General features: G+C 42.5%; 1 protein-coding gene across 3 annotated transcripts in view; it reads right to left on the bottom strand.

Annotated features, from left to right (window-relative positions):
• Nucleotides 1-26,123, bottom strand: part of ZNF827 (zinc finger protein 827) — a 178,355-nt gene that overhangs the window by 138,989 nt on the left and 13,243 nt on the right. For all 3 annotated transcript variants that reach the window (XM_059922572.1, XM_059922571.1, XM_059922573.1), the window contains exon 2: nucleotides 1,566-2,600. In XM_059922572.1, the coding sequence (XP_059778555.1) occupies nucleotides 1,566-2,600 (1,035 nt within the window). The remainder of the gene's footprint in view (nucleotides 1-1,565; nucleotides 2,601-26,123) is intronic.

Genomic DNA, 26,123 nt, shown 5'->3' on the forward strand with positions numbered 1-26,123 from the left:
AGCTTTTCCAAGTAACTAATGTCCAGGTGAATTTACAGGAGAAACATCATTAATACAGTTATTTAATAACCAGATGGAGAATACTTATAAAGTGACATTTTACTTAGATAGCCATACCTCTCTTTCTGCTGCTACCCCTAAATGAAATTTCTATAAACCAGGAGTGATTTATTCCCTTGCAAAATTACCCCACTCCCTCTGCTTGTCTCCCATTTCCTAATTTTAGCCATTTCTCTCTTTATTTCCCCAGATGGCGAGTGAGAAGTGAAGAGTAGGGAAACTCAGAATTAATCAACATTCCAGGATTTTATTGACACTTCAGAAACCCTGGAGTGAGCAGTTTGGATCACTTAAAGAGTCATAAAAGTTCCACATATCCATTTTCCTAGTTCTGTTCTGCTGTTTACACAAGTTTTCAAGTAATTATAATGAGGGCATATAGCTCACTCAGCAATTTAAATGGAAATTTGTCATAAATGCATCAAACTGATGTTAGCTGTGATTGTTCAGTCAATTATTTGCCATTCTAAGCCCCTGTCATCAACATGGCTGCAAATAATCAAAAGTTGGCTAGACACACACAATGGCAGCATTTCTACTGATGAGGACACACATGGCCCACTTCCTGTTCCAGTCTGGCAGGATATCCTCAAGAGACATCCGAAACTCCATATATCCATCTCTGGGACCCTGCATTTACCATGGGCATAATTTAGAAACAAACCAGTACAAGAAACGATGTTTCCACTGTGAGGACTCAAGTGACTAAATTTCTCCCTCGGATGAATAACTGTGAATGTCAAGGCTCTATAAAACGGCCACTTCTCCTTTGGAAAGACCGTCTCCACAAGAAAAACCCATGATTCACATTTTCCACATGCACATTCCTTCAGAATCTGATTGGACTGGAATAAAATAAAGCATTTGCAGGAAATGCTTTGATTATATCTGAATGACAATACTCTTCAGAGTTCTTGTGTGACAAGAAATTATGGAAGAACAAGATAAGTCAAGGCTTACGTTCCACCAAAAATTAATATAAATGCTAACAGGAAAGTATACAGTGTGGTACATTAGGGCAGAATAGCTACTGCTGATACAAAAGTCCATTTGTCATGGAGGCAGTAGGACGGTAAGCTCTCTCTTGTCAACTGTTTCAAAAGCAGTGAGTTTTTCTTCTCCCCTCTGTTCAGTGATGCCATGCTCTCCATGACAAAGGTGCTTTGATCTTCCCCTATTAAATATATCTTGTGTGGACCTAGCCGGAACTTGCTAAGAAAAAGAAAAAAAAATCATTTCTATGCAACGGAGGAGTACTGTATGTCTCTAAGAGTATTCATTACCTTTCATAACTAAAGCTATTGGTGAAGTTTTTTGTGTCACACATACATGAAAGAACCCCCTAGGCTGCTTACTTAAAATATTTTGTCATGCTCCTGCTTTTTTATTCCTGCCTCAGATCAGATGGGGAACCCAAGCGAAGAAGGCAATGAATTAGACGTTGCAAATGACAGGTAAAAAAATAAAAAAGACTTACAAGATGATGGAAATGAAAGCATCCATACCTGAGTTGGAGGGTTTAGACACTCTTCCCTTAGGAACTGGGAGTAACAATAATTCCAAGGATTGTGGCGGAGGTGGCGGAGGTGGCGGCGGGGTCACTTTGTCTTGCTTCTTCTCTGAAGGCGGTGGCGGGAGAGGGTCCTCAGGCACCAGTGATGATTTCTCAGCCAGAAGGGTCCCAGCAGCCCTTGCTGCGACCTCTTTCAGAAGGGCCGCTGAGGAGGTCATGGAAGCCAGGGAAAGGAAAGAGCTGGCCGGGGGCGGGTGTTCCTGGCCAGGAGTCAAGCTTCTCTCGCTGACTTTCTTGGATAAAGCTGCCAAGGTGGAGCTGGCAGACTGGGAGCTGAAAGGGGAGGAAAAGGACTCAAATCGCGTGGTCTCCTCCGTCCTGGTCAGCGACTTGTCCTGCAGAACAGCATTGGCTGCAGCTTTCAGTTTGAGGATGGCTGAATCCGGGGACAAGCCGCAGGTGGTGGTTGAGTTTGGCAACCACTTACCTTGATTCCATAGGAAACGGTTACTTGGAGTGTATTGGTCATTCTGTTCCTGCTTCTCAGCCAGCTTCCTGGCCAGCACGCTGAGCTGCTGGGCATGGTGGGACGGTGAGGAAAAGGAGAGATTCGAGCCGACGTTGACTGGGGACTCCACCCTGCCATTGGCCGTGGCTGTGGCATCGAGTTTGAGGGACCCGGCCTCTAGCAGCCGCCTCAAGTTGCTGCTCAAGGGCTTGGTGGAGCCCGCGGGATCATCATCACACAAAGAAGACACGCCGGGAGAGAGGTGATCTGGACACTGCAGTGGGTCTCGCAGGACCTCACCGTCCAGTGCCACCAGCTCCAACGTGTGACTGCTGGGGGTCCCGCTTCCCAAGGAGGTGTCGGGGGAAGTGGACTGCTCCTGGATCCGGTCCTCCAGGGACAGCTTATAGTTCTCCTGGACTTCTCCATAGGATGCTTCCGACGGCGTCTCTGAAGAGTTCCCATACCAGTGTTCTCCTTCACTGAGTTCTCCCTCCGCCTCGTCCTGCCTACTAATATCTGGGGGAATTAAGAAGATCAGGTTTACTCCCAAAGCGAGCAACAAGCAAGCCTGAAGACACTCAAATGGAGTCGTGGACATGCTTCCTCTGCCCTTCCACCCAAGAACCACACGAAAGACAGACACAACTTTAGAGCACGTCAGGTGCTGGGTCAGACCGTCTCAGCCTAAGCCTGAAAGGATGCCGAACAGGCCAAGGTAAAAACACACCCACCTTCTACACGTGTTCATCGTTCTCATAATTATTCCAGATAAAGTGAAATGGAAAAGGAGGAAAGAGAAAAATGGATCTGGTAAAGAAGAAACCGCTACTTTCAGTGATGGGGGAAATGGGAAGAAGCTTGTACCCTGGTGAAAAATCCCAGCATGACATCTTTAGGATCGTGTGGGAATGAAAGAGGCAGACTGGCAGAAGGGAAAACACAGTGTGATGAGACCCAAGGCAGTGGGAAGCCGCTTCTCCACTTTCTAACTCCACAACCTCAGACGCGTCATTTAGCTGGCTTGATATAGTAAAATGCAATTAACTTTAAGTTGATCAAATCATGTAAATAAAAACCTGCCTATTAGCTATTATACCAACTTCACATAGTTGCTCTGAAGCCTCCATCATAATAAACATGTGACCATGTTTTGAAAACAGTCAAGTACTATATAAAAATGAGATCTCATTAGCAAACACTATTCACATTCCTGATTTCTTAAAGGGACAATCTCTCCCTGATTTCTTAAAGGGACAACGCATGCTGCTTGTTTGAGATTCCAACCCCCGACTTGCCTGCCCTCTCAACATGGGCAGTGATTACTAATTTGTTCCCTCACTCCACCCAGAGTCCCCTTTCATTATTTTTCTATCCATTAGTTTATCTGTCCACTCTTACTGCTCTCACTGGCCCCCGGCACCGGTCAGTTGGGACTCTTTGCCATTCCAGGAGCACAAGTGGGCTCCGCCACTTTTCTACCTTTGCTCAAAATATTCCCTTGATCTGGAATGTCTTTCCCTAGAAAACCCGACGGTCCAACTCTGCCCATCCTTCAACAGCCAGCTCAAAGGATTCTTCCTCATGATTCTGCCTAGAACTCTCAGTCAGAATTAATCTCTCTTTCTCATTCATTCACTCACTCGTTCAACAAATAATGAGGGAGTGCCTGCTGCAAGTCAGGCGTTGTTCTAGATTGTTCTAGACTGAACAACGTTGAACAAAACAAAGATCCTGCCTTCTTGGAGCTTACATTCCAGTGGAGAAAGACAGATGTTAAACAAAATGAATAAATGAGTAAATCCTCCAGTAAGCCAGAGGGTGGTAAGTGTTATGGGAAAAGATACAGAGCAGGGCAAGGAGGATTGGAGGTAAGGGGTAGGAGGTGAGTTGTCATGTTAAATAAGGTAGCTGGGTGAGGCTTCACTGAGGCGGTGACATTTGAGCAAAGACCTGAAAGATGCCAGCAGCTGGTCAGGCAGCCATCTCTGGGAGAGGGGCCCAGGCAGATCAGAGGGGGTCACTGTCAACGCCCTGATGTGGGAACTTGCCTGGCATGTGCATGGACCAGCAAGGAAGCCAGTGTGGGGAGAGTGGAGTGAGTGAGTGAGTGTCAGAGCAGTAGGAGAGAAAGAGAAATAACGAATGAGAGAGAGAGAGAGAGAGGGAGAGAGAGAGAGGGAGAATGTGTAAGTTATAAAGGAGGGAGGCCATGCCTATCAGTAGGACATTGTAAACTATTGAAAGGTCTTTTGCATCTGGTGCAACTGGGAACCACTGGAGGGGGAGGGGCAGGGCAGTGACATGATGTGACTCAGGTTTTCAAAGGTTTGTTCTGGCCGTGTGTGGAAAAGAGAACGCAGGTACAAGGTGGGAACAGGGAGGCCAGCTCAAGGTGATTGCAGGTGGGGAGAAGTAGCCGGATTCTGTGCATATTTGGAATGCAGACCCAACATTCCCATTTTTTAAATATTGGTATTATATTACTCTAAATGAACTGTCTGCTACGGACTTAACTTCTAAAAAATTAAGTGGTGGTGTTCCTTGAAGGCAGGGATTTTCTTATTATGTACAGATCCCACATGTTCCTAGCACAATGCCTGGTCCCTAGCAGAGTTCCGTGAAGGTTTAGGGACTGAGCCAAAATCCCCCACTGTGCCAAGTTTTGCTGTATAACATGCTGTTTCCTTTCCCAATAGAAATAGCTGCAAGTAGTAACGTACGAACTACAAGCTAATACACTGATCTTCCCCTGCTCTTTAGAGGAGAAATGTCACAAATGACAAATTCTCTTTCACTAAGTTAAAGTTCTGCAACTCCTTCCTGAGATTCCTTATTAAGTTATCAAGAAAATATAAAATATCAAATGGAATTTGCTGGAAAAAAGCAGACAGAATTGAGTTTTCTCTGTTAAGAACAGTCTGGCTCCTTGTGATTTGCCACATTTCCTTCTTCCCATTTGATTTCAACATTTTTCATCTTTCCTGAAATCGGCGGAACCCAGAACTACCCATCTCCCCAGCGGCTTCTCGTAGGGATGCTTTTACCAAACACCAAGCAGTCAACATCCATTTCAACAATAGGGCTAATTTTACGTTCCTTTGGCAAAGCCCCTGTCTTGATTTCAGATTAAATACCTCATCCTTCGGAAAAATCACATGGGAATGATCTTATAAATAATAAGAGAAGTAAAAGATTTAAAAATCACTCCAGTAAGAATAGTTGAAGATCTTGTTCAAGGATCTCTCCTTTGATCTTTATTAGCACTCACTAAATGAACTAACATAGGAAAATGTATGTTTCAAAAGGAAATACTTGTAGATTATGTTTTTGTCAAACTAGAGTAGCTCGAGATAGTGAAGACTGGTCTAGAACCTTGTAGTATGAGGCAATTAACAAGGTACATAAAATCAGGGTTTTGAGAACCACAAAGAATTACAACCACAAATGTGTCCAGTCTTGTCATTTTACTGAGACTATTAAAAACGGTAAAGGTTACCTGATTGCATCAAAGGCACACAGCTAACCTACTGCTAACACTGGAACCCAAAACCCAAATCTCTCAACACCTGGCCTAAGGCTCCTTTTCAAAGCCCCTGCCAGATGCCCTCTGAATAGCAACTTCTAGAAAGCTCTGAGCAGCTGTCCTCTCACCCCCAGCCAGCTATCCTTCTACCCTCTGGAAACAGAAATCAGCAAGAGAATTCTCAGTCATAAGGACAGTATTCACTCTTTATTTTAAGATAAACCATTAAGAGGTAAGTATCCATTATTCCTATACTCTGATCTCTCCATTCCCTCTCTGCCTCTTCTCTGTTGCTGAGGTCAAAAATTGATATCGAACGCCTGAAGAATTCAACACATCTATTGGCAAAGCTCCAAAGGCAAAGTTTAATTTCCTGCCCCCTCCAGACCCTAAGTGAGCAAGAATATTCCCCCTCCAAATGTGCTGAAGCCGGTGAGTGGGTCCAAAACTGAAGAATTCAGGCTCTAATCCCATCAAGCAGTGATAAGGAGATCCAAACGTTAAAGAGAGTTAAAAAAACAACAACAAGGACTTACGGTATAGCACAGGGAACTCTGCTCAATGTTATGTGGCAGCCTGGATGGGAGGGGAGTTTGGGGGAGAATGGATACATGTATATGTACGGCTGAGTCGCTTTGCTGTGCGCCTGAAACTATCACAGCATTGTTAAGCAGCTTTACTCCAACATAAAATAAAAAGTTAAAAAAAAAAAAAAAGAGTGATACAAACAGTTGATATCCACTTTTAAAGCAACTTCCTCAACCTCACCAAAACACAGCCGAGAACAAGCAAACAATCAAACAAAACATTTCTTAAACAGACCAATTTACGTCCTTTAAAACCCCGGGATATTTCTTAACCATCCATTTCTCCCTGCTTTGCAGACATGCTCACTGAGATACATACACTCTCTTGTACAGTGCAAGGAAACTCGGCTACCTAAAGAATATTTTTAAACTCGTAATATTCTATTAATCACTTTTCCAAAAATGCTGCTCCTGAAATCGAGGTTTTTCAAGTAATAAACCAGCAAATAATTGTAAGGCATGACCTAGAAGGAGCCAGACCAGAAACCCGAGGAGAAACATCTCCGAAATTGTTCTGTCATCACCTGAGGTCAAGTAAAAGGTGGAAGATGCACGCAGAGAAATGAGTGCAAGAGAAGTTGGGACCTGCAGAGGTTTAGAGAAAAGTCCCGACAGGCTTCGACAAATAGGCTTTCAGTTCATAAAACGGCGGCAACAAGGATTTTCTCCCCCACATATTAATTTTGTTTCCCTTCTGCTGGGCTGTTGTTTTATTTTCACATTCAGTTTCATTCTTCCTGGTCCAGTTGCGGGGAGCTCCGCTTCAGCGGGGTCTGCAGCGCCACCCGCCAGCCACCCCCCCACCCCCACCCCCCGCGCCTTTCACACCGCATGATGAGAAAAGGTTCTCTCACCGGGATGCTCCAATAGCATTCCTGCAATCTAGGGGATTAATCTGCTGGACATCACGAACTTCAGAACAAGTGAGGCTTGACTTTTGACGCTCTTTCCCAACCTGAGGCTCCCCCCCACGCACACACCCCATCCCCCAGCCCCACCCGGGGCTGCGAGGCTGTTCTGTTTCCTGGTCTGTCACCGGCAGGGAACAGTGGCACGTAATCACAGGGCAGCGCACAGGCCACTGTCCTGCAGACGCTCCCCGCTCATCCAGCCTCCACCTTGGATCTCACAGCTCTCCTGACAGGCTCCTGGGGAAGCCTCCGAGCTGCCCGTGTAAATAACTCCCTTCTAGATCCATTATTTTTAACCTCCAGAACAGGAAGCTATTTCCATTGCTAATTTTACGACAACCTATGTCTCTGACAGCCAGGTTCACACTCATTCCTGTCAATTTTACGCAACAGTCTGTTTTGGTGTGTTTCCCTTTAAATCAGAAACTCGAAGAATTAAGAATAGAAACGGTGCAATTACAGAATGAGAATATGCTGAATACATTTTGTTTCCATGTGGCAAAGACTTCTCCTTTGGGGAAAACAAAACCAAATTTCACTAACACATTTATTTACAATTCAGTCCTCAAGCAGAGAAACTGGGTAACTTGAGAGCCACAACTCTCGCTGCATTTTTTTCGACTCACTTCCTTTTCAGTTTGACAGTTTTAATCAGATGCATTTCATTGGACTGATATTCAACTCAGAAGGTCCTCGTTCAGAAAGATCGGGAGGAGAGAGAAAAAAATATATAAGGAGTCGCCTATTTTCACGCCTTTTGGCTGAGGTGAAAGCGAGTGGAGATGGAAGCCAAAAAGCCTCACTTCTAAGTCTACCCACAAACCATTCCCACCAGTCGGGCCACATGAATCTCACCAGCAGGTATTGCAGAGAACCAGGATTAAGCTCTCAGGACTCGCCTGGATGGAGCTGACTCATGGTCAGGCCTCTGGCAGCCAACACCCTCTTCTTGTGACCACAGGTGTATTCACCTGGTCCCTAACCTTCTGGCTCATTTTCATCTACAAATCTTCCATGTTTTCACTTTCCACCTAATACACATCCATAGCTAAAGGCCACACGTCACTATCAGTATTATCAGTTATACCTGGAATACAAACCTTAACTCATACAACAGACTTTTCCTTGCAACTGTATACAAAAGCAGTTTGCAAAGTTTGTGGAGCCGTGTACAAAAGTTATTCGTAAAACCAATGCTGATAATTGGTTTAATTCAACATTTACTGAGCATTTACCATGTTCGGGGAACTGTTCTCTGCAACAGGGCGCCTCGGGGATGCAACAATTTCTAGGCCAACAGTTTATAATCAACAGGGAAGCCAGGAATGCGCAATCCTATGAAACACAATGACTAGTACCATCAAGCAAGAGTCGTGTGTGCGTAAGAGAGCAAATCATTCCAATTGCGCAGGTGGCTTTGGAAATGGACCTCGGAGGATGAAGAGGATTTCAACAGACGGCACTGGAAATTCACTCATAAGAGGGCTTGCTCCTCTGTGAGCTATCAAACAGGAAACAGCCCAGTTGTGGAGTAAGCTAATATTCTGGTGACCAATGTTAGATAAACTCACCTAAGGAAAATGTTTCCAGATTCTTCACATTTTAAAAACTCACCGTCTATTGATTTGTTAAGGGCAGATTTGACCAACTGCCTTACCCTACTCACTACTTTGCGGGTTTTTTTGATTTATTTATTTACTTACCTACTTATAATTTATTTATGTTTGGCTGTATTGGGTCTTCGTTGCCAGATGTGGGTTTTCTCTAGCTGTGGCAAGCAGGGGCTACTCTTTGCGGTGCACTGGCTTCTCATTGCGGTGGCTTCTCTCATTGCGGAGCACAGGCTCTAGAGTGCAGGCTCAGTAGTTGTGGCTCACGGGCTCTAGAGCGCAGGCTCTGTAGCTGTGGCGCACAGGCTTAGTTGCTCCGCGGCATGTGGGATCTTCCCGGACCGGGGATCGAACCCGAGTCCCCTGCATTGGCAGGCGGATTCTTAACCACTGCACCACCAGGGAAGTCCCCACTACTTTTGAAATCAAACCGTTAGGTTATACATTCCTGGGGCAGGACCGTGAGTCAAGTCACTTTTGTATTTCCCCTCGAAGCCCTGCCCATAGTAGGGGTAGGTAGTAGGGCTTCTGTGGTTGTAAATGACAAGCAGGACTGCAGGAAGCCATAGGTGATGTTCTTGGTCCCTACATCACTGAGAGGGACACAATGTCCCTCAGAGAGGGTGTGGAAAGCACCATAGGGCTCCCTCTCATTTGCCTCTAGTCTCTTCTCGGAGGTTAACATCTCCTCTCGGACCACCTTTCCCAGGAGGCTAAAAACCTGGCCGCAGAGGTTCTGGGTTCTCACTCTCAATGACGTACCATGGGAGAAAGGTCTTTCCTCCTCCGATTGACTGCTGCAGGTCACGTGCCACTCCCTGGACCTATCGCTGAAGCTAGAGGGCAGGTTTAACAATGGCTCAATGTGGGTCACAGAAGAAAGGAGAGGAAAGAGGCACCAGGAGGACAAAAGCAATGACCTCTCTAATGTTTCATAAAGGTTTAGTATGCTGCACATCAGGCGGTTCGGAACCCATTTTGTGATTCTGAGCGTAAAACATATCCTCGTTTAGGCCGATTTACTTGCCAATTTTTCAGTTGTCCCTTTGTAGGCTGAAAGCCTCAGCACATCCCCCCACACCGGTTCTGCCCTCAGCGAAGAGACCTTTCAGGGGTTCGGGGCTCCAAGTCCACAGTCCGAGTGACAGGCATGGGCAGGTAATCGGCTCTTCAGGACCAAGCCGCAGAGACCGCAGTTCCAGAACACCGATGCCCGGTGGCACCCATCCGCTGTCAGCGTGGCCAAGAAGAAAATGTAAGAATTGCTAGTTATTTTAAACTGCCAGGGTGGAGAAGACAACCAGATCCCTGTCACCAGTCCAACTGGGGAAAAGGTGCCGTGAGGGCATGGGGAAATGAGAGGAAGTCTGGAGAGGATAAGAGTCCGCAGACTGAGATAGCAGGGCGGGCTCCTGGGTCAAAATGAGCATTTTGCACACAGCAGTGTTTGCAAATTCTTGTTGGAAGTGTCCACGAGGAAAACAAAGGTATCACAAATTAACACATCGCTCCTTATCTTCAGAGTGAGTTCCAAACAGTATCTAAGCCAGTTTCAATATTCTCATATAAAGTTGCCAGATCTTCCAGTGACCGAGGAACTACCGAAGCTCCTCCGTCAAACGGCTCATCTCAACGTGAATGGCAACTCCTCCATCCCTGTAACTGCTTAGACCAAAAGGCCACAGCCAGTCTCCTCTATCCTCTTTCTCTCACCACCACCACACATCTAATTCATTTGTGGATTCTGTTGGTTCTACTTTCAACATACATCCCAAATTTTGCCACTTTTCACCATTACTACAACTCCCACCCTCGTATACAGCACTGCACCCTTTGCCTGGACCATGGCAGTAGCCTTTTTTTTTTTTTTTTCCTTTATACGTCTTTATTGGAGTATAATTGCTTTACAATGTTGTGTTAGTTTCTGCTGTATAACAAAGTGAATCAGCTATACGTATACATATATCCCCATATCCCCTCCCTCTTGCGTCTCCCTCCCACCCTCCCTATCCCACCCCTCTAAGTGGTCACAAAGCACCGAGCTGATCTCCCTGTGCTCTGTGGCTGCCTCCCACTAGCTATCTATTTTACATTTGGTAGTGTATATATGTCAGTGCTACTCTCTCACTACGTCCTAGCCTCCCCTTCCCCCGTGTCCTCAAGTCCATTCTCAACGTCTGCATCTTTATTCCTGCCCTACCACTAGGTTCATCAGTACCATTTTTCTAGATTCCATGTATATGCGTTAGCATTCAGTATTTGTTTTTCTCTTTCTGACTTACTTCACTCTGTATGACAGACTCTAGGCCCATCTACCTCACTACAAATAACTCAATTTCGTTTATTTTTATGGCTGAGTAATCTTCCATTGTATATATGTGCCACATCTTCTTTATACATTCGTCTGTCGATGGACATTTAGGTTGGTTCCATGTCCTGGCTATTGTAAATAGAGCTGCAATGAACATTGTGGTACATGACTCTTTTTGAATTATGGTTTTCTCAGGGTGTATGTCCAGTAGTGGGACTGCTGGGTCGTATGGTAGTTCTACTTTTAGTTTTTTAAGGAACCTCCATACTATTCTCCATAGTATCTGTATCAACTTACACTCCCACCAACAGTGCAGGAGGGTTCCCTTTTCTCCACACCCTCTCCAGTATTTATTGTTTCTAGATTTTTTGATGATGGCCATTCTGACCAGTATGAGGTGATACCTCATTGTGGTTCTGATTTGCATTTCTCTAATGATTAGTGATTTTGAGCATATTTTCACATGTTTGTTGGCCATCCGTATGTCTTCTTTGGAGATATGTCTATTTAGGTCTTCCTCCCATTTTTGGATTGGGTTGTTTGTTTTTTTGATATTGAGCTGCATGAGCTGCTTGTATATTTTGGAGATTGGCAGTAACCTTCTGACTGGTTGCCTTACTTCCAATTCTTGCCCCACTATTCTTAGCCAGCAGCCAGAGTAAGCTTTTAAAAATATCTCCAACTCCACTACTCCATCCACAAAGCCTCCACAATGGCCTCTCACATTTCTCAGAATAAAATCCAAAACCCTTACCTTGACCTCAAGGCCCTACATAATCTGTATCCCTCTGGCTTCATCTGCTACCACTCTGCCTTGTTAATAAAGTAGGCTCCTGCCTCAGGGCCTTTGCACTTGCTATTCCCGTTGCTTGAAAGATTTTTCCCCCAAAAAGAGCCACATGGCTGATTCCCTTACTTCCTCAGGTCTCCCCTCAAACATAACTGTTTATTAGAATAGAAGCTCCATAAGAGAGAAAGCTTTGTTTTGCTTGCTGCTGTATCCTCAGCACTTAGAATGGTACTCACTGGAGCACACACTCAAATATTTGCCACATGTATGAATGAGAAAGAAGAATGGGCTTGGGGCTTCCCTGGTGGTGCAGTGGTTAAGAATCTGCCTGCCAATGCAGGGGACACAGGTTCGAACCCTGGTCTGGGAAGATCCCACATGCCGCAGAGCAACTAAGCCCGTGCGCCACAACTACTGAGCCTGTGCTCTAGAGCCTGTGAGCCACAACTACTGAAGCCTGCGTGCCTAGAGCCCGTGCTCCGCAACAAGAGAAGCCACCGCAATGAGAAGCCCGCGCACCACAACGAAGACTAGCCCCGGCTCGCCACAACTAGAGAAAGCCCGTGCGCAGCAACGAAGACCCAACACAGCCAAAAATAAATAAATAAATATTTTAAAAAAGAAGGAAGAATGGGCTTAACAATCAGAAAGGTAGCCCTTGTCTGTACTGGAAATGAGAACTGTTTTCCAAATTACAAATGACAATTCTATTTTTCTCATGTGAGTCAAACACAGAATAGGGAAAAGAGCCTGTTTTGCAAACTTTTCCACCAGAGCCTCCCTGGTGGCCAAGAAAAGACAACAGCAGCTTAGGGAAACGTGGGACTGAAGCTGATGCCCCCTCCAGGAAGCCCCACATTTCTTTGAGTTTTAGCTTAACATTTCAAGTGAATTCTGCACTCTATACTATAGCTGTGCTTGTCCTTACTTAATAATACGGGGGTATTTCTCACAAACCGTCCAGAAACATTTATTCTCCTGGAAAGTGCACCATTTCCCTCTGGATACCCACCTGCTTTGGAGAAACATGTACCCTATTCGGAGAAGCAAGAATGTATGAAAAGTATGTAGCACAGTGTCAAGAGTTCAGTAAGGGGCGGCTGTCAGTGTTACTATTATTACTATCAGAAAACAGCACTCGTCCTGGTACGCCCCACTTCAGAGAGCAAAGCAGAAGCCCAGAAGGTAACTTCCCAGGAGGATACAATGGATCCGTAGGATATCAAGAACTACAACTCTATTTGTTGAAACTGAATTTTGTTATAGGTATTATTTTAGAGATGGAAAAGCCTTGGAGATGAGTTCATAGGTCTAGCCTCTAGGCAGAGGCCTAGAGAGAGCTGGTGATTTGCCCGAGGTCCCATATTGATTCACAAAAAAGACGGGACTTGAGCTCAGATGTCCCAATGCAGAGGTCAGTGCTTCTACTACTAAATCACTAAGTGATCATCGCTGAGTGAATGAATGAATCCTAGAATGAGGCCTGGAACACTGCAGGTTCCCAATAAACATTTGTTGAACGAGTAAACAATCATGTATAAAGCACTGGAAATGTACCTGGTTCTATATTGGGTGTTTTAATATTCACCAGCAAATTTGATCCTCACAATAATTTTACGTGGTAGACTGTACTCTCTTCGCGTTACAGACCAGGAAACCAAGTTTCCAAAAGGCTTACTTAATATACACACCTAGTGACAAAGCGAGGTTCAAACTCATACCTTCGGAATATGAGTAACTTGACAAAAAAGTAATATTTCAGGTAATCAAAAAGTACCAAAGTACCTTGATGTAGTCAGCATATTTTTATTTTGTTTTGATGGGATTTAAAAATGCATACATACTCAAACAGGATGTGTGAAACATAATTACTGTGTTTGTAACATGATTATTATGTTCTGAGATGTGTCTCAGAAACTCCTGGGACTTTTCAGCAGCTTGCCCCCATATTAAATAGCCCCAAGCAATGGTATTTTAAGTTACTATTCTTACTTTAATAGTCTTTTGACTTCTTCATTTTTTTTTTCTATTATGCCCTACACAGAGCCCCTTCCTTCTAAATTTGAAACTTTTTTGTCTGCCATAACTGAAAAAACAATCACCAGGCTTATTAAAACTGTGCAAACTAAAGATGAAAACCAAGTGTCATAGGTTGAATTGTGTCCCTTCAAAAGATGCTGAAGTCCAACCCCCAGTACCTGTGAATGTCATCGATTTTAGAAATAGGATCTTTGTAGGCGATCAAGTTGAGATGAGGTCATTAGCGTGGGCCCTAATCCAATATGACTGGTGTCCTTATAAAAAGGGGAAATTTGCACACAGAGACGGACAAGCCATGTGAAGACTGTAGTTGTGCTGCCACAAGTCGAGAAACTACCAGAAGCTGGGAGAGAGACCCACAACAGATACTTCCCTAGCACCTTCAGAAGGAGCATGGCCCTCCTGACACGCTGATCTTGGACTTTTGGCCTCCAGAACAGTGAGACAATACATTACTTTCGTTTGACCCTCTTTTGAATCATGGGAATACAATATCTATTTGCTTTGTTTGTATTAAATTATTGCATATAATTGTCATAGGATCTTATCGATTAAGAATAATTATTAAAAGAAATTTTTTTTTTGTCATTTAAGCCATCCAATTGGTGGCACCTTGTAATGGCAGCCCTAGAAAACAAATACACTTAAGTTTGAATGAAGGCCTGAGACTCTTTTCTGGGGTTGTTCACCTCTGGATTCTAAACCATAGCCTCAGCTGGTACTGTAGCTTTTGTATAAGCTGGGTTTATTGCACAAAACTGACCACCCTGCCACTCAGTGTGAAGTCACCTGAGGCTGCAGAGATTATAGACTAAAAGTTTATTTTTGCTTCTCTCTAAACTTTAGCCAAATTTCTGTCAAATGTAAGATTTTGAAAAAGACATTACGCAAGAGAAGTCTTTTATTATTAGAGCAACTTAGAAATCTCCAAACAAACAAATCTATCTATCTATCTATGTGTGTATATATGTACTCATCACCACATATGTTGTAGCAAATTAAAAAGGAGGGGATACTTGAAAATATAGTATGAACCCACTGGCCAGAAGGCCAATCGAGAGACCAAAACAGGACTGGTTAGTCCACAGACTGATTCCTTGATGCTTACTTAACCCTTTCAGGCACCTCCATGTTACAAAAAGCATATAGAATTTGTCCCCTCAAGCAATCAGAAGTAAATTTACCATGACTACCATGGTGTTACCAGAAAAATTGTCTGCTAAGGCTGATAAATAGGTTGATTATCTGCTTCCTTGACTTTTATTTCCTCTTGTGTAAATGTTTTCATCCCAACATTACCAATACCTGTTCTAAGATGAACGATAAATTACCAAACTACTGAAATCACCAGGAAATTCTTAATAGATCAAAAAAGAACTTAACAACAACAACAAGCCGTAATAACATAATAATGCACTCTGTAGTCTAAGAACAGCCCTCTATAGAGAGATAAATGGCTACGTAGTAAAATCTTAGCTTATACATAAAATGATACATTTCTTTGTGAGCACATTTACCAAGTGTTGACAGCAGGCACCTTGGAATGAAACATATCACAGTCACAATTGTTCTGACTGCCAACAGAAAAGTTCACACAGTAAGCCCTTTATTGACTAAAAATATATGTATATCCAGAAGGAAAAGAGCCTTAGGGGATAAGAGAGTTAGCAAGGGAGAGGAAATTGCTTTTTATTTAGTGATTAAATACACATAAAACAAAAGCTGCAGAGGAAGCAGCTCCTAGCTCCCACATACTCACAAAAGGAGATGGTGCACTGGAATTGTGTGAGAATATTTCTTTGGGTTATGCATGAGAATCCATGACACCAAAGAACACCACTTACAAGGACAACCCTAACTCAAAGTCAACTTTAAACACTGATTTAGGCCAACAATTTTAACCTTTACTGGAACCAGGCTTTGTGCCAGGGCTGCTATCTAGTGGTCAAATGTTCTCTTATTTGTTCTCTCCCTTTCTTTTCCCTGCCCACCTTCTGGCGCACACATACGAAGTCAACGATAGAAGGCCAAAAGACAGTGGATACAACAAAATCTACAAGCAACCAACAAACCAGGGCAATTCCAAGAGCCAGAATACCCTGGAGCTGGATTAACAGTCCCTTAACAACCCGGAGTCCACCGGTTTTGTCCACTTAAGTCTCTTTGAAGAATTCCAGGGGTGATTTCCTTTCTTCCCGGACTTTCCTCAGGCATGCCCACTTGGGGTTTCACTAAGAAAACTTTGCTAAGTCTTTCACCTGAAAGAAACCTGGCACTGTTTTCTAGTTGTCTGTCACCAGGAGCAATGCTCCAGAGAAGAAAACATTCATTCCGCTTCCCAACAAAGCTCAGTCCTTCTGGAAATGCATCAAGTGATAAGGCTGAGGTCAGGGAATATGTCTAATGTTGCTTCAGATGAAGGTTCAACCCCAAGGTAAATGCTCAACAACAGCAAAAAATTCCTCTGACGCACAGATGTATGGCCCCAAAGTGAGCCTGGCCATTTCCCGGGAGTGACCTCTTATATTATTTGTATGTCAGCTCCTCTCGTTGTTAACCTTTTGGGAGTCTGTAAAATGCCCCAATTCTCTGTTTGAATAACCACACCACTTCTTTTTCATCTTATAGAACTTAGAACTCTCTGCAGCCCTCTGGCTGCAATATTCTCCCACATGTTATAAGAACTTAAGTTACCTAGCTTATCCTCCACCAATAACTGGTATTTGAAAAGGAGGATGAAAAGCTATAGGGCCATTTAAAGCTTTCATTTGAAAAGCTTTTTGATATAAATATTCTCAACTACTCAGGCTTTGTTTTCAATCTACATGGTTTGAAGCTACTTAGAAGAAAGCCAAATTCTTTTGGTATTTCCACACTAACGTCAATAGTAGTGAATCCTGTAAAGCAGGGTCAGCAATCTTTTTCTGTGAAAGGCCAGACAGTAAATATTTCAGGCTTTGTGGTGCACATATGGTCTCTGTCCCATATTCTTTGTTTTTTTGTTTTTGTTGCCATTGCTTATTTGTTTTAAACAACGCTTTAAAATGTAAAACCATTCTTAGCTCAAGGGGCTGCACAGAAACAGGCACAAAAGTAGGTAATTTTTCTTTATAATCAAAGCAGAATGGTGCTTAAAACAATACTGGAAATTCGGACAGATGGCAACAAGTTTCATCACCGTCTTCTTAAGCCAGCCACTTCTGTGCGTCACTAAGGACCCTGGTGCCTCGGTTTCTTCATCTATAAGGGGGTTTAGAATAGATCAGGGATTTATAAACCACACCCTCAAAAACCCTAGGACTCCAGGGAAGGGCCTGGCTGTGTGGATCCACTTACCTTGCACCTCAGCACACGGCTAACCTGCAGCCCAACTTTGATCTTATCTATACACGAGCGCTCTCCTTAAAGACAAGGGTTCACTAATTTTTTTTTCTTTTTAGTTTTAAAAACGCTGCATTAGATGATCTCGGGGATCTTCCTGGTGTGCGTCCTCCATGAGTCTATTATTGGATAATCGATCCTTTTCCAATCATTGTATTGAGAAGTGGCAGGTAGATAGGAAATGATTATTTTTTTAATATCTTTATTGGAGTATAATTGCTCTACAGTGGTGTGTTAGTTTCTGCTTTATTACAAAGTGAATCAGCCATACATATACATATATCACCATATCTCCTCCCTCTTGCGTCTCCCTCCCACCCTCCCTATCCCACCCCTCTAGGTGGTCACAAAGCACCGAGCTGATCTCCCTGTGCTATGCGGCTGCTTCCCACTAGCTATCGATTTTACATTTGGAAGTGTTATATATGTCCATGCCACTCTCTCACTTCGTCCCAGCTTACCCTTCACCCTCCCCGTGTCCTCAAGTCCATTCTCTATGTCTGCATCTTTATTCCTGTCCTGCCCCTAGGTTCTTCAGAACCATGGGTTTTTTTTTTTTAGATTCCATATATATGTGTTAGCACACGGTATTTGTTTTTCTCTTTCTGACTTACTTCACTCTGTATGACAGACTCTAGGTCTATACACCTCACTACAAATAACTCAATTTCGTTTCGTTTTATGGCTGAGTAATATTCCATTGTATATATGTGCCACATCTTCTTTATCCATTCATCTGTTGATGGACAGTTTAGGTTGCTTCTATGTCCTGGCTATTGTAAATAGAGCTGCAATGAACATTGCGGTACATGACTCTTTTTGAATTATGGTTTTCTCGGGGTATATGCCCAGTAGTGGGATTGCTGGGTCGTATGGTAGTTCTATTTTTAGTTTTTTAAGGAACCTCCATACTGTTCTTCATAGTGGCTGTATCAATTTACATTCCCACCAACAGTGCAAGAGGGTTCCCTTTTCTCCACACCCTCTCCAGCATTTACTCTTTGTAGATTTTTTGATGGCCATTCTGACCAGTGTGAGGTGATAACTCATTGTGGCTTTGATTTGCATTTCTCTAATGATTAGTGATGTTGAGCATCCTTTCATGTGTTTGTTGGCGATCTGTATATCTTCTTTGGAGAAATGTCTGTTTAAGTCTTCTGCCCATTTTGGATTGGGTTGTTTGTTTTTTTGATATTGAGCTTCATGAGCTATTTGTATATTTTGGCGATTAATCCTTTGTCAGTTGCTTCATTTACAAATATTTTCTCCCATTCTGAAGGTTGTCTTTTCATCTTATGGTTTCCTCTGCTGTGCAAAAGCTTTTAAGTTTCATTAGGTCCCATTTGTTTATTTGTGTTTTTATTTCCATTTCTCTAGGAGGTGGGTCAAAAAAGGATCTTGCTGTGATTTATGTCATAGAGTGTTCTGCCTATGTTTTCCTCTAAGAGTTTTATAGCCTTACATTTAGGTCTTTAATCCATTTTGAGTTTATTTTTGTGTATGGTGATAGGGAGTGTTCTAATTTCATTCTTTTACATGTAGCTGTCCAGTTTTCCCAACACCACTTATTGAAGAGGCTGTCTTTTCTCCATTGTATATCCTTGCCTCCTTTGTCATAGATTAGCTGACCATATGTGCATGGGTTTACCTCTGGGCTTTCTATCCTGTTCCATTGATCTATATTTCTGTTTTTGTGCCAGTACCATACTGTCTTGATTACTGTAGCTTTGTAGTCTAGTGTGAAGTCCAGGCACCTGATTCCACCAGCTCCGTTTTTCTTTCTCAAAAATGCTTTGGCTATTCGGGATCTTTTGTGTTTCCATACAAATTGTGAAATTTTTTGTTCTAGTTCTGTGAAACATGCCAGTGGTAGTTTGATAGGAATTGCATTGAATCTGTAGATTGCTTTGGGTAGTATAGTCATTTTCACAATGTTGATTCTTCCAATCCAAGAACATGGTATATCTCTCCATCTGTTTGTATCATCTTTAATTTCTTTCATCAGTGTCTTATAGTTTTCTGCATACAGGTCTTTTGTCTCCTTAGGTAGGTTTATTCCTAGGTATTTTATTCTTTTTGTTGCAGTGGTAAATGGGAGTGTTTCCTTAATTTCTCTTTCAGATATTTCATCATTAGTGTATAAGAATGCAAGAGATTTCTGTGCATTAATTTTGTATCCTGCTACTTTACCAAATTCATGATAGGAAATGATTTAAAATCCTATATTGAAGTATTTAAAGGAAGAGCAACAAAAACAATAAAGAGATCTTATTCTAAGGGGCCAGATGTGCTTATTTAGATTTGTGGAAATCCACCAGATAGCCATATCAGAGGGTTCCCAAATCCCACACAGGCCAATGAGAGTTCACTCTTGCATCTCTCTGCTTAGGGCTCTGGGAAAAAGCAGGATGGTTTAGCAGTGGACAGAGCACTGAGCTCAGATCTGGAGACCTGGGTTCCAGCCTGAATTTGGAACTTACCAGGTATATAACTCCTGATGTTTATTTAACAAAAACCGGAGAGCCTACTAAATACCAATCCATAGACTGGATGTTATGACCACAGAGATGAACCAGACAATTGTGGGACACTCCCTCCCATTACTCAGATCCCTTGTCTGTGTAAAGTAGAGTAATAACACCTGCTCCCTCTCTCAGGCCCCATGGTCCTGCAGAGATGGCAAGGCTTGTGCAAACTGCCAAGCACAGACAACATTGAACTAGAAAACTACAGATTCTCCTCCTTTTAAGTACATAACATATATGCAACTTCAAGAATTCACCCAGTTGATAAAATGAGGCGACAATAGGTTTTGCCTAACCAAAAAACCACAACATTTCTAGAACATGAAGCAGCATGGCAAAACAGAAAGGGCACAAGCCTTGGCACCAGAAAATGCCACTCGAATCCCACTCTGCCTCCTACTAGACCCTACCAACATCTACAGGCTCACTGTCTCATGTGTAGAACAGGATATTAATACCTGCAATTTCATAGGGTCATTGTCAAGGTAAATCAGAATTATGTAAGTAAAGTATTTGGCATATAGAGTTAGCACGTAGTGAATATAGTTTTCCCTTTCCCTCCCTCCCAGGCACCTAGAAATCTCAGATGAGAGAACAGGGTATTTTAAATAGTAGAGCTTACCTCAAAATTGTTGCTATTGCTACCCAGCTCTATATCATAATCACCTCAACCAAAAAGGGCAGGAAACTTCTGGTTGTTATAACCATGGAATCCAGATGTAGAATATGCCCCGTCATCAGGAAAATCTTACAGTCTTGGCACAGTTTGAGGACAGAGACGGAGAGCAGCAGCCAATAACAGAGGGGAGACTCTACAGTCTGGAATGCCACAAACTTCCAACCACAAAAGTGCTCTCTGGCACTCAGATTGTGGTATCCCCCTGTGGTGCAGGCCATGGCCCCTGTTCTTGTCGGCAAGTCTCCTCCGGAAGCACATGACTTTCTCCAGTCATTGCTAGGCCACATCCATGGGAAGGTTCGTGGCACTGTTCATCACCTCCACCCAGCCCAGTTAAACAATTCAGGCAAATCGTTTTCTCATTTCTGAGAGAGGAAGATAGCAGGAGATAGTCCCCCAAGTCCTTTGTACCCCTATAACCCTTTGATTCTGTGACCCATTCTTAACTTCTCCATTCGTTCATTCAACAATGTTGATGGAACACCTCCTATGTCTTGGATTCTGTGACCCATTCTTTCATTCATTCATGCATTCATTCACTCATTCCTATATTCAATAATGTATATAGAACGCCTTCTATCTTGGATTCTGTGACCTGTTCTTAACCTCTCCTTTCATTCACTTATTCAACAATATTTACTGACCACTTACTATATACCAAGTACTGTTATGTGCAAGAATGTACAAAAATGAGTAAGAAATAATCCATGCCCCAAGCTTACAGTCAATAAGGACATAGACGAATAAGCAATTATAATGTAGCATGGGAGGTATGATGAGAGATCCATGGGAAACATGGGAGGGGACGCCTAATATGCCTAATTCTGGCCGGGAGGTGGGACAATGATGGGGGGAGGGGAGGCAGGGAAGGTTTCTCAGAGGACTGAGTGTTGAAGGATAAGAAGAAGGTTATCAGGCCAATCAGATGGGTTGAAGACATCCCAGAAGTAGGGAAAAGAATATGCCAAGGTAAGGAGATATAGGCATGGTGGTCTGCAAAACAGATCACTCGATACGATTGAAATAAGGGACACACAGGAGGGCAGAAGAAAGGGGGCTCAAAAGATGAAGCATCTTCTATACTTTGCTAAGAATAGCAAACTTTATCCTTTCAGGGAATGCCTGAAAGATCCTAAATAAGGATTATCTGGATTACATGAGTCTTTTAGAAAGTCTACAGTGTAAAGACTGGATTATACAGAGGCTGGGGTGGGGGAAGAGGAGATGAGACTGAGGCAAAAAAAAGATGTTAATTCTTATGGGAGAAAATAACAACATAAATGAAAGCAGTGGTGGGGAGGGTGCGTGATGAATGCTACAGATATTCTGGAAGTAGAATCAAAAGACTTGGTGGTCCATTTGATGTGGGAGGAAAGGAAATGGGTCGCATGTAGGATTACAGCCAGGTTTCTGTCTTGGGTCGGTGGGTTCATGAATGGTGGGGCCAGCAGCCCAGAAAGGGATCACAAGAAGACCAGAAATCCTTCCAGCTCCCCGGGCCTGAAAATCTCAGGCATCTCCATATGCAACAATACACTCTCCACGATAAATCATGCTGAACCCGTGGTATCCACAGGAGTTCTCCTTCTCTAAAGGGGGTACCAGGAAGTCACAGGATGAACATGGAGCATCTTCATAGATCAACGTTTTGACATATGTATTTGTGGGGAAGGAAAGTAATTTAACTGCTAAGTTTATTTAAAACATTATTTTAAAACAATATATGTTATAGAGCAAAATGCCTGTTTTCATCCAAATTTGCAGATGGAACAAAAGACTTCGAAGATACTTCAAAGAAACCTCCTAGAGGCTGAGAACCCTTGTGAGAGAAGGGTCCCCTGCCTTTGGGGTTCTTCAGTGCAAATAGCCACAAAGTGCTGCATTGTAACATTATCAAGCAAAGCTGAGGAAGCACAAACACCAAGACTTGGCATTTCCGTTCCCCTGCGGGCACCTTAGAGAGGTGGTTCTCAAAGTGTGGTCTGTGGATCCCCAGGGGTCTCTGAGACCCTTTCAGGGATCCTCAAGATCAAAACTGTTTTCATAGCAATACTAAGATATTATCTGCCCTTTTCACTCTGTTAACATTTGCGCTGATGACACAAAAGCAATGGTGGGTAAAATGCTGGCACCTTAGCTCGAATAGAGGCAGTGGCACCAAAGCATCCTAATAATCACTGCACTCTTCACCACCACACACTCACAGTAAACACACACACACACACACACACAACAAAACAAAACAGCCCTGCCAGTTTCACTTAAGAATGTCTTTGGTGGGGGACTTCCCTGGCGATCCAGTGGTTAAGACTCTGCGCTTCCAGTGAAGGGGGTGTGGGTTCTATCCCTGGTCAGGGAACTAGGATCTCACAAGCCGTGCAGCGTGGTCAAAAAGAAAAAAATTATATATATAAAAAAAAGAATATCTTTGATGAAGCAGCAGTAGAAATTATTAATTTTATTAAAGATTGACCCTTGAGTAAACTTTTTAAAAATATTAAATGTAATGAAATGTGTGCATAAAGCACTTCTGCCATGACTGAAGTACGATGGCTGTATCTAGGAAAAGTACGTGTGTGATTGAGTTGGGAGCAGAACCAGCAACGTTTTTCATGGAATATCACTTTTACTTGAAAGAATAACTGACAAACTTTGGTCATTCAAATTTGGGTATTTGGCAGACAATTTCTTGGAAGTGAATGAAGTAAGGTTGATACTTTAAGGAAAAGCTGACCGCATTTGTAGACAATGATAAAATTCAAGCTTTCAAGCAAGAATTAAAATTTTGGAAAACCCGTACCCTACACTGTGAACTTGACAGTTTTCCAATACAGACTTTTCAAATAAGACCAGTGTTGACATTAATAAATTTTTTATACTGTATAATGAAATGTTTCAACATTTGGTAGATCTACAGAACTTAGCGAAACAATACTTTCCAAATAACTCATGTGTGACGGTACATCCATGATGATCCATTCGAACTGCAATATAGACCAGTAGGTTTTAATGAAACTGAATACAAAAAATTCATGGAAATGGTTTCAGATTCCACATTACAATGAACTAGGCTAAGGGATAGCTTTAAGAAGCTCCCTCTTTTTGAGTCTTGGCAAAGTACCAAAGAATAGCCGTAATTATCTGAAAAGGCTATTACATATCTGTGTGAAGTCAGATTTTCTTCATATATTCCATCCAAAACAACATGCTGCAATTGACTGAATGCAGCAGTAGATATGATAATCTTGTATTGTCAGACATTAAAGAGATTTGTAAAATTATGAAATAATACCACTCTTCTCACTAAATTTTTTTGGAAAAAGGTATTTTTCATAAAAATATCCTATTTATAATGAACAGATAACGGGTTATAACCATTATTTTTAACAATAAAAATATTTAATTGCTCAATTTTAATCTCTGTTATGCTATATAGAGATGGATACAATGCATATACACAAAAGCTCTTCGACGTCCTCAATAACTTTTGGGAGGTCCCAAGACCCAAATATTTGAGAACCAGTGTCTTAGAGAAATTTTCACTCAGGCCAAAGAGATATGTACTTGCACGTTCACAGGAGCACTGTTCTCACAGCAAAAAGTAGAAACAAACCACACACGCTGTGGTATGTTTCTACAGTACAATACTAGGAAGCAGTGAAAATGAATGCACCACAGCTAAATGCATCAACATGAATACATTGCACAAAGGTAACAGTTGGATGAAAATCCAAGGTGCCGAATGCATGCTATTTGCCACCTTTTTAATACTTTTACATTTTTATAAATTTCAAAGACAAGCAAAACTAAATGTGGTAAAGCTATAGAGAAAAAGCAAGGGGAATGGTCAACAGAAAATTTAGGAAAATGGGAACAGGTAGCAGGAGAAGAGTACAGGAGAAATTTGCTAGCGTTGAAATCTGTTAGATTGGTCAGTAGGTTTATTAATGTTCATTTAACCATTATGCTTCATTATATATGTATGAATGTTAGATATATTATTTTTTGTAAATGGCACATACTTTGCAACCTCCAAAGGGAGACACTGCATTAAAGCTTTCTTTGCCAAAGGAAACCAAAGAGGTATGGAAGGGGTGGTTGGAGGAGGGGCAGGGACTAAGCCCTGGCTGAGGGTCTGCAGCACGGGCCCCAGAGAAACCCATCACCGGGGCAGGTCTCTTCTCGGACACTTTCAGCAGTCACAGCCACTGCCATCCATTCACTTTGATTTTTCAACAGCCCTCCCTACTTAAAAAGGCCATTTCTTCCTTCAGGCCATCATCCTCCAACTCCATCTACAGCACAATGAAAAAACTACCAAATTTCACAGTTGATTTTGTGCTGTATCCAAAACACTAAACTTAACCAGCATAATCTCTTATCACCTGGGCCAGCTCCTACTACATTTTTCCTACTTCCTATCCTTACATCACCAATATGCCCGCTCTGGTTCAACGAAGTTCCTTAGTGTCTCCTGCCTACTTTTGGTTTATTTCAACCTCTTTTGGATAATGCTATTTCTTCTGCTTGGAACGTTCTTCTCTCGTCTCAAGATCTAAATCCATCACATCCTTGAGGATGCTTTAGGTACCAATCCTCTCCAAGAATCTTCTATCCATTACTCTCCCTCTGAGTTTCCTCAAACATTTACACACCTAATTCATACATTATTGTCTTGCAGCTGTTGGCATATTGATTTGTACTTATCCTCTGTGATTGTTTTGTGTCAACATTTGAAAGAACTGTCAGCACAGACTGCGTTCTATACAACTTTTATGAGCCAGGTAAATGCTCAAAACTTTTTCTTAATGAATGAGCACCAAGCAGGGGCTCCAACTCTCAGCTGATCAAATCCTCACTGCTCTAATGTGTGTTGACATCCATGTATCCTTATTCCCAAAAGCCTTTCAATTCACTATACTGAAAGATGTTTTCTCCCCGCTGTAGGAGCAGATTTCCTGTTTTATAAGAGAAACCAAGCAAAGAAGCATTTGCTCGATAGAATTCTCAACATTTCTGCACCCCATCTCACCCCCTCTTTACTTGCAGTCCTTAAAAAAATCACCCTTGACAGGTGGTGGAACCAGCTTCTTTGTAAACACAAGATCTTCTGTTTCATTTGGGGGCAGTTTTATTTATTCAACAGGCCCTTATCTTAAGAAACCAAAGTTATCTTCCCTATAACTTCTACCCTGTGGATCCTAGTGTCTGTTTTCTGCTCAGCATTTCAGAAATCTATGAAAATACTTTTCAAGCTGAATTTTAGTTATTTGTTTCCATCTCCTTCTCTGCCTGCTTGGCTCTGAGATCCTTGTGAGCCGGGACCATATTCTATTCAGCTCCACAGATCCTTAATCCCTGGCACAGAAGCACTCAGTTACTGCTGCCTGAATGAATGAATGAATGAATGGATGGATGAATCAAGTATCAGTTAGCAGACACAAGGTGAGAATTTAGGATGAATGACAATTCAGAGTAAGTTTACTCCCTTTTTCACTTGACAGAACTTCATATATTTGAATGTAGCTACCATGCACAATTTTTATCCACCCTCACATTTTTCTTCAACTTAAGTACTCCCAATTGCCTCAGTAGTTAATTCCTCACATGATGATTTCAAGAGCCTACGACATTCTAGTTGCCTCCCTTCTGGTGAGTAGTTTATCAATGTCCCCCTTTAAA

The sequence above is a fragment of the Balaenoptera ricei genome, chromosome 5, assembly GCF_028023285.1.
Source record: "Balaenoptera ricei isolate mBalRic1 chromosome 5, mBalRic1.hap2, whole genome shotgun sequence".
Taxonomy (NCBI): domain Eukaryota; kingdom Metazoa; phylum Chordata; class Mammalia; order Artiodactyla; family Balaenopteridae; genus Balaenoptera; species Balaenoptera ricei.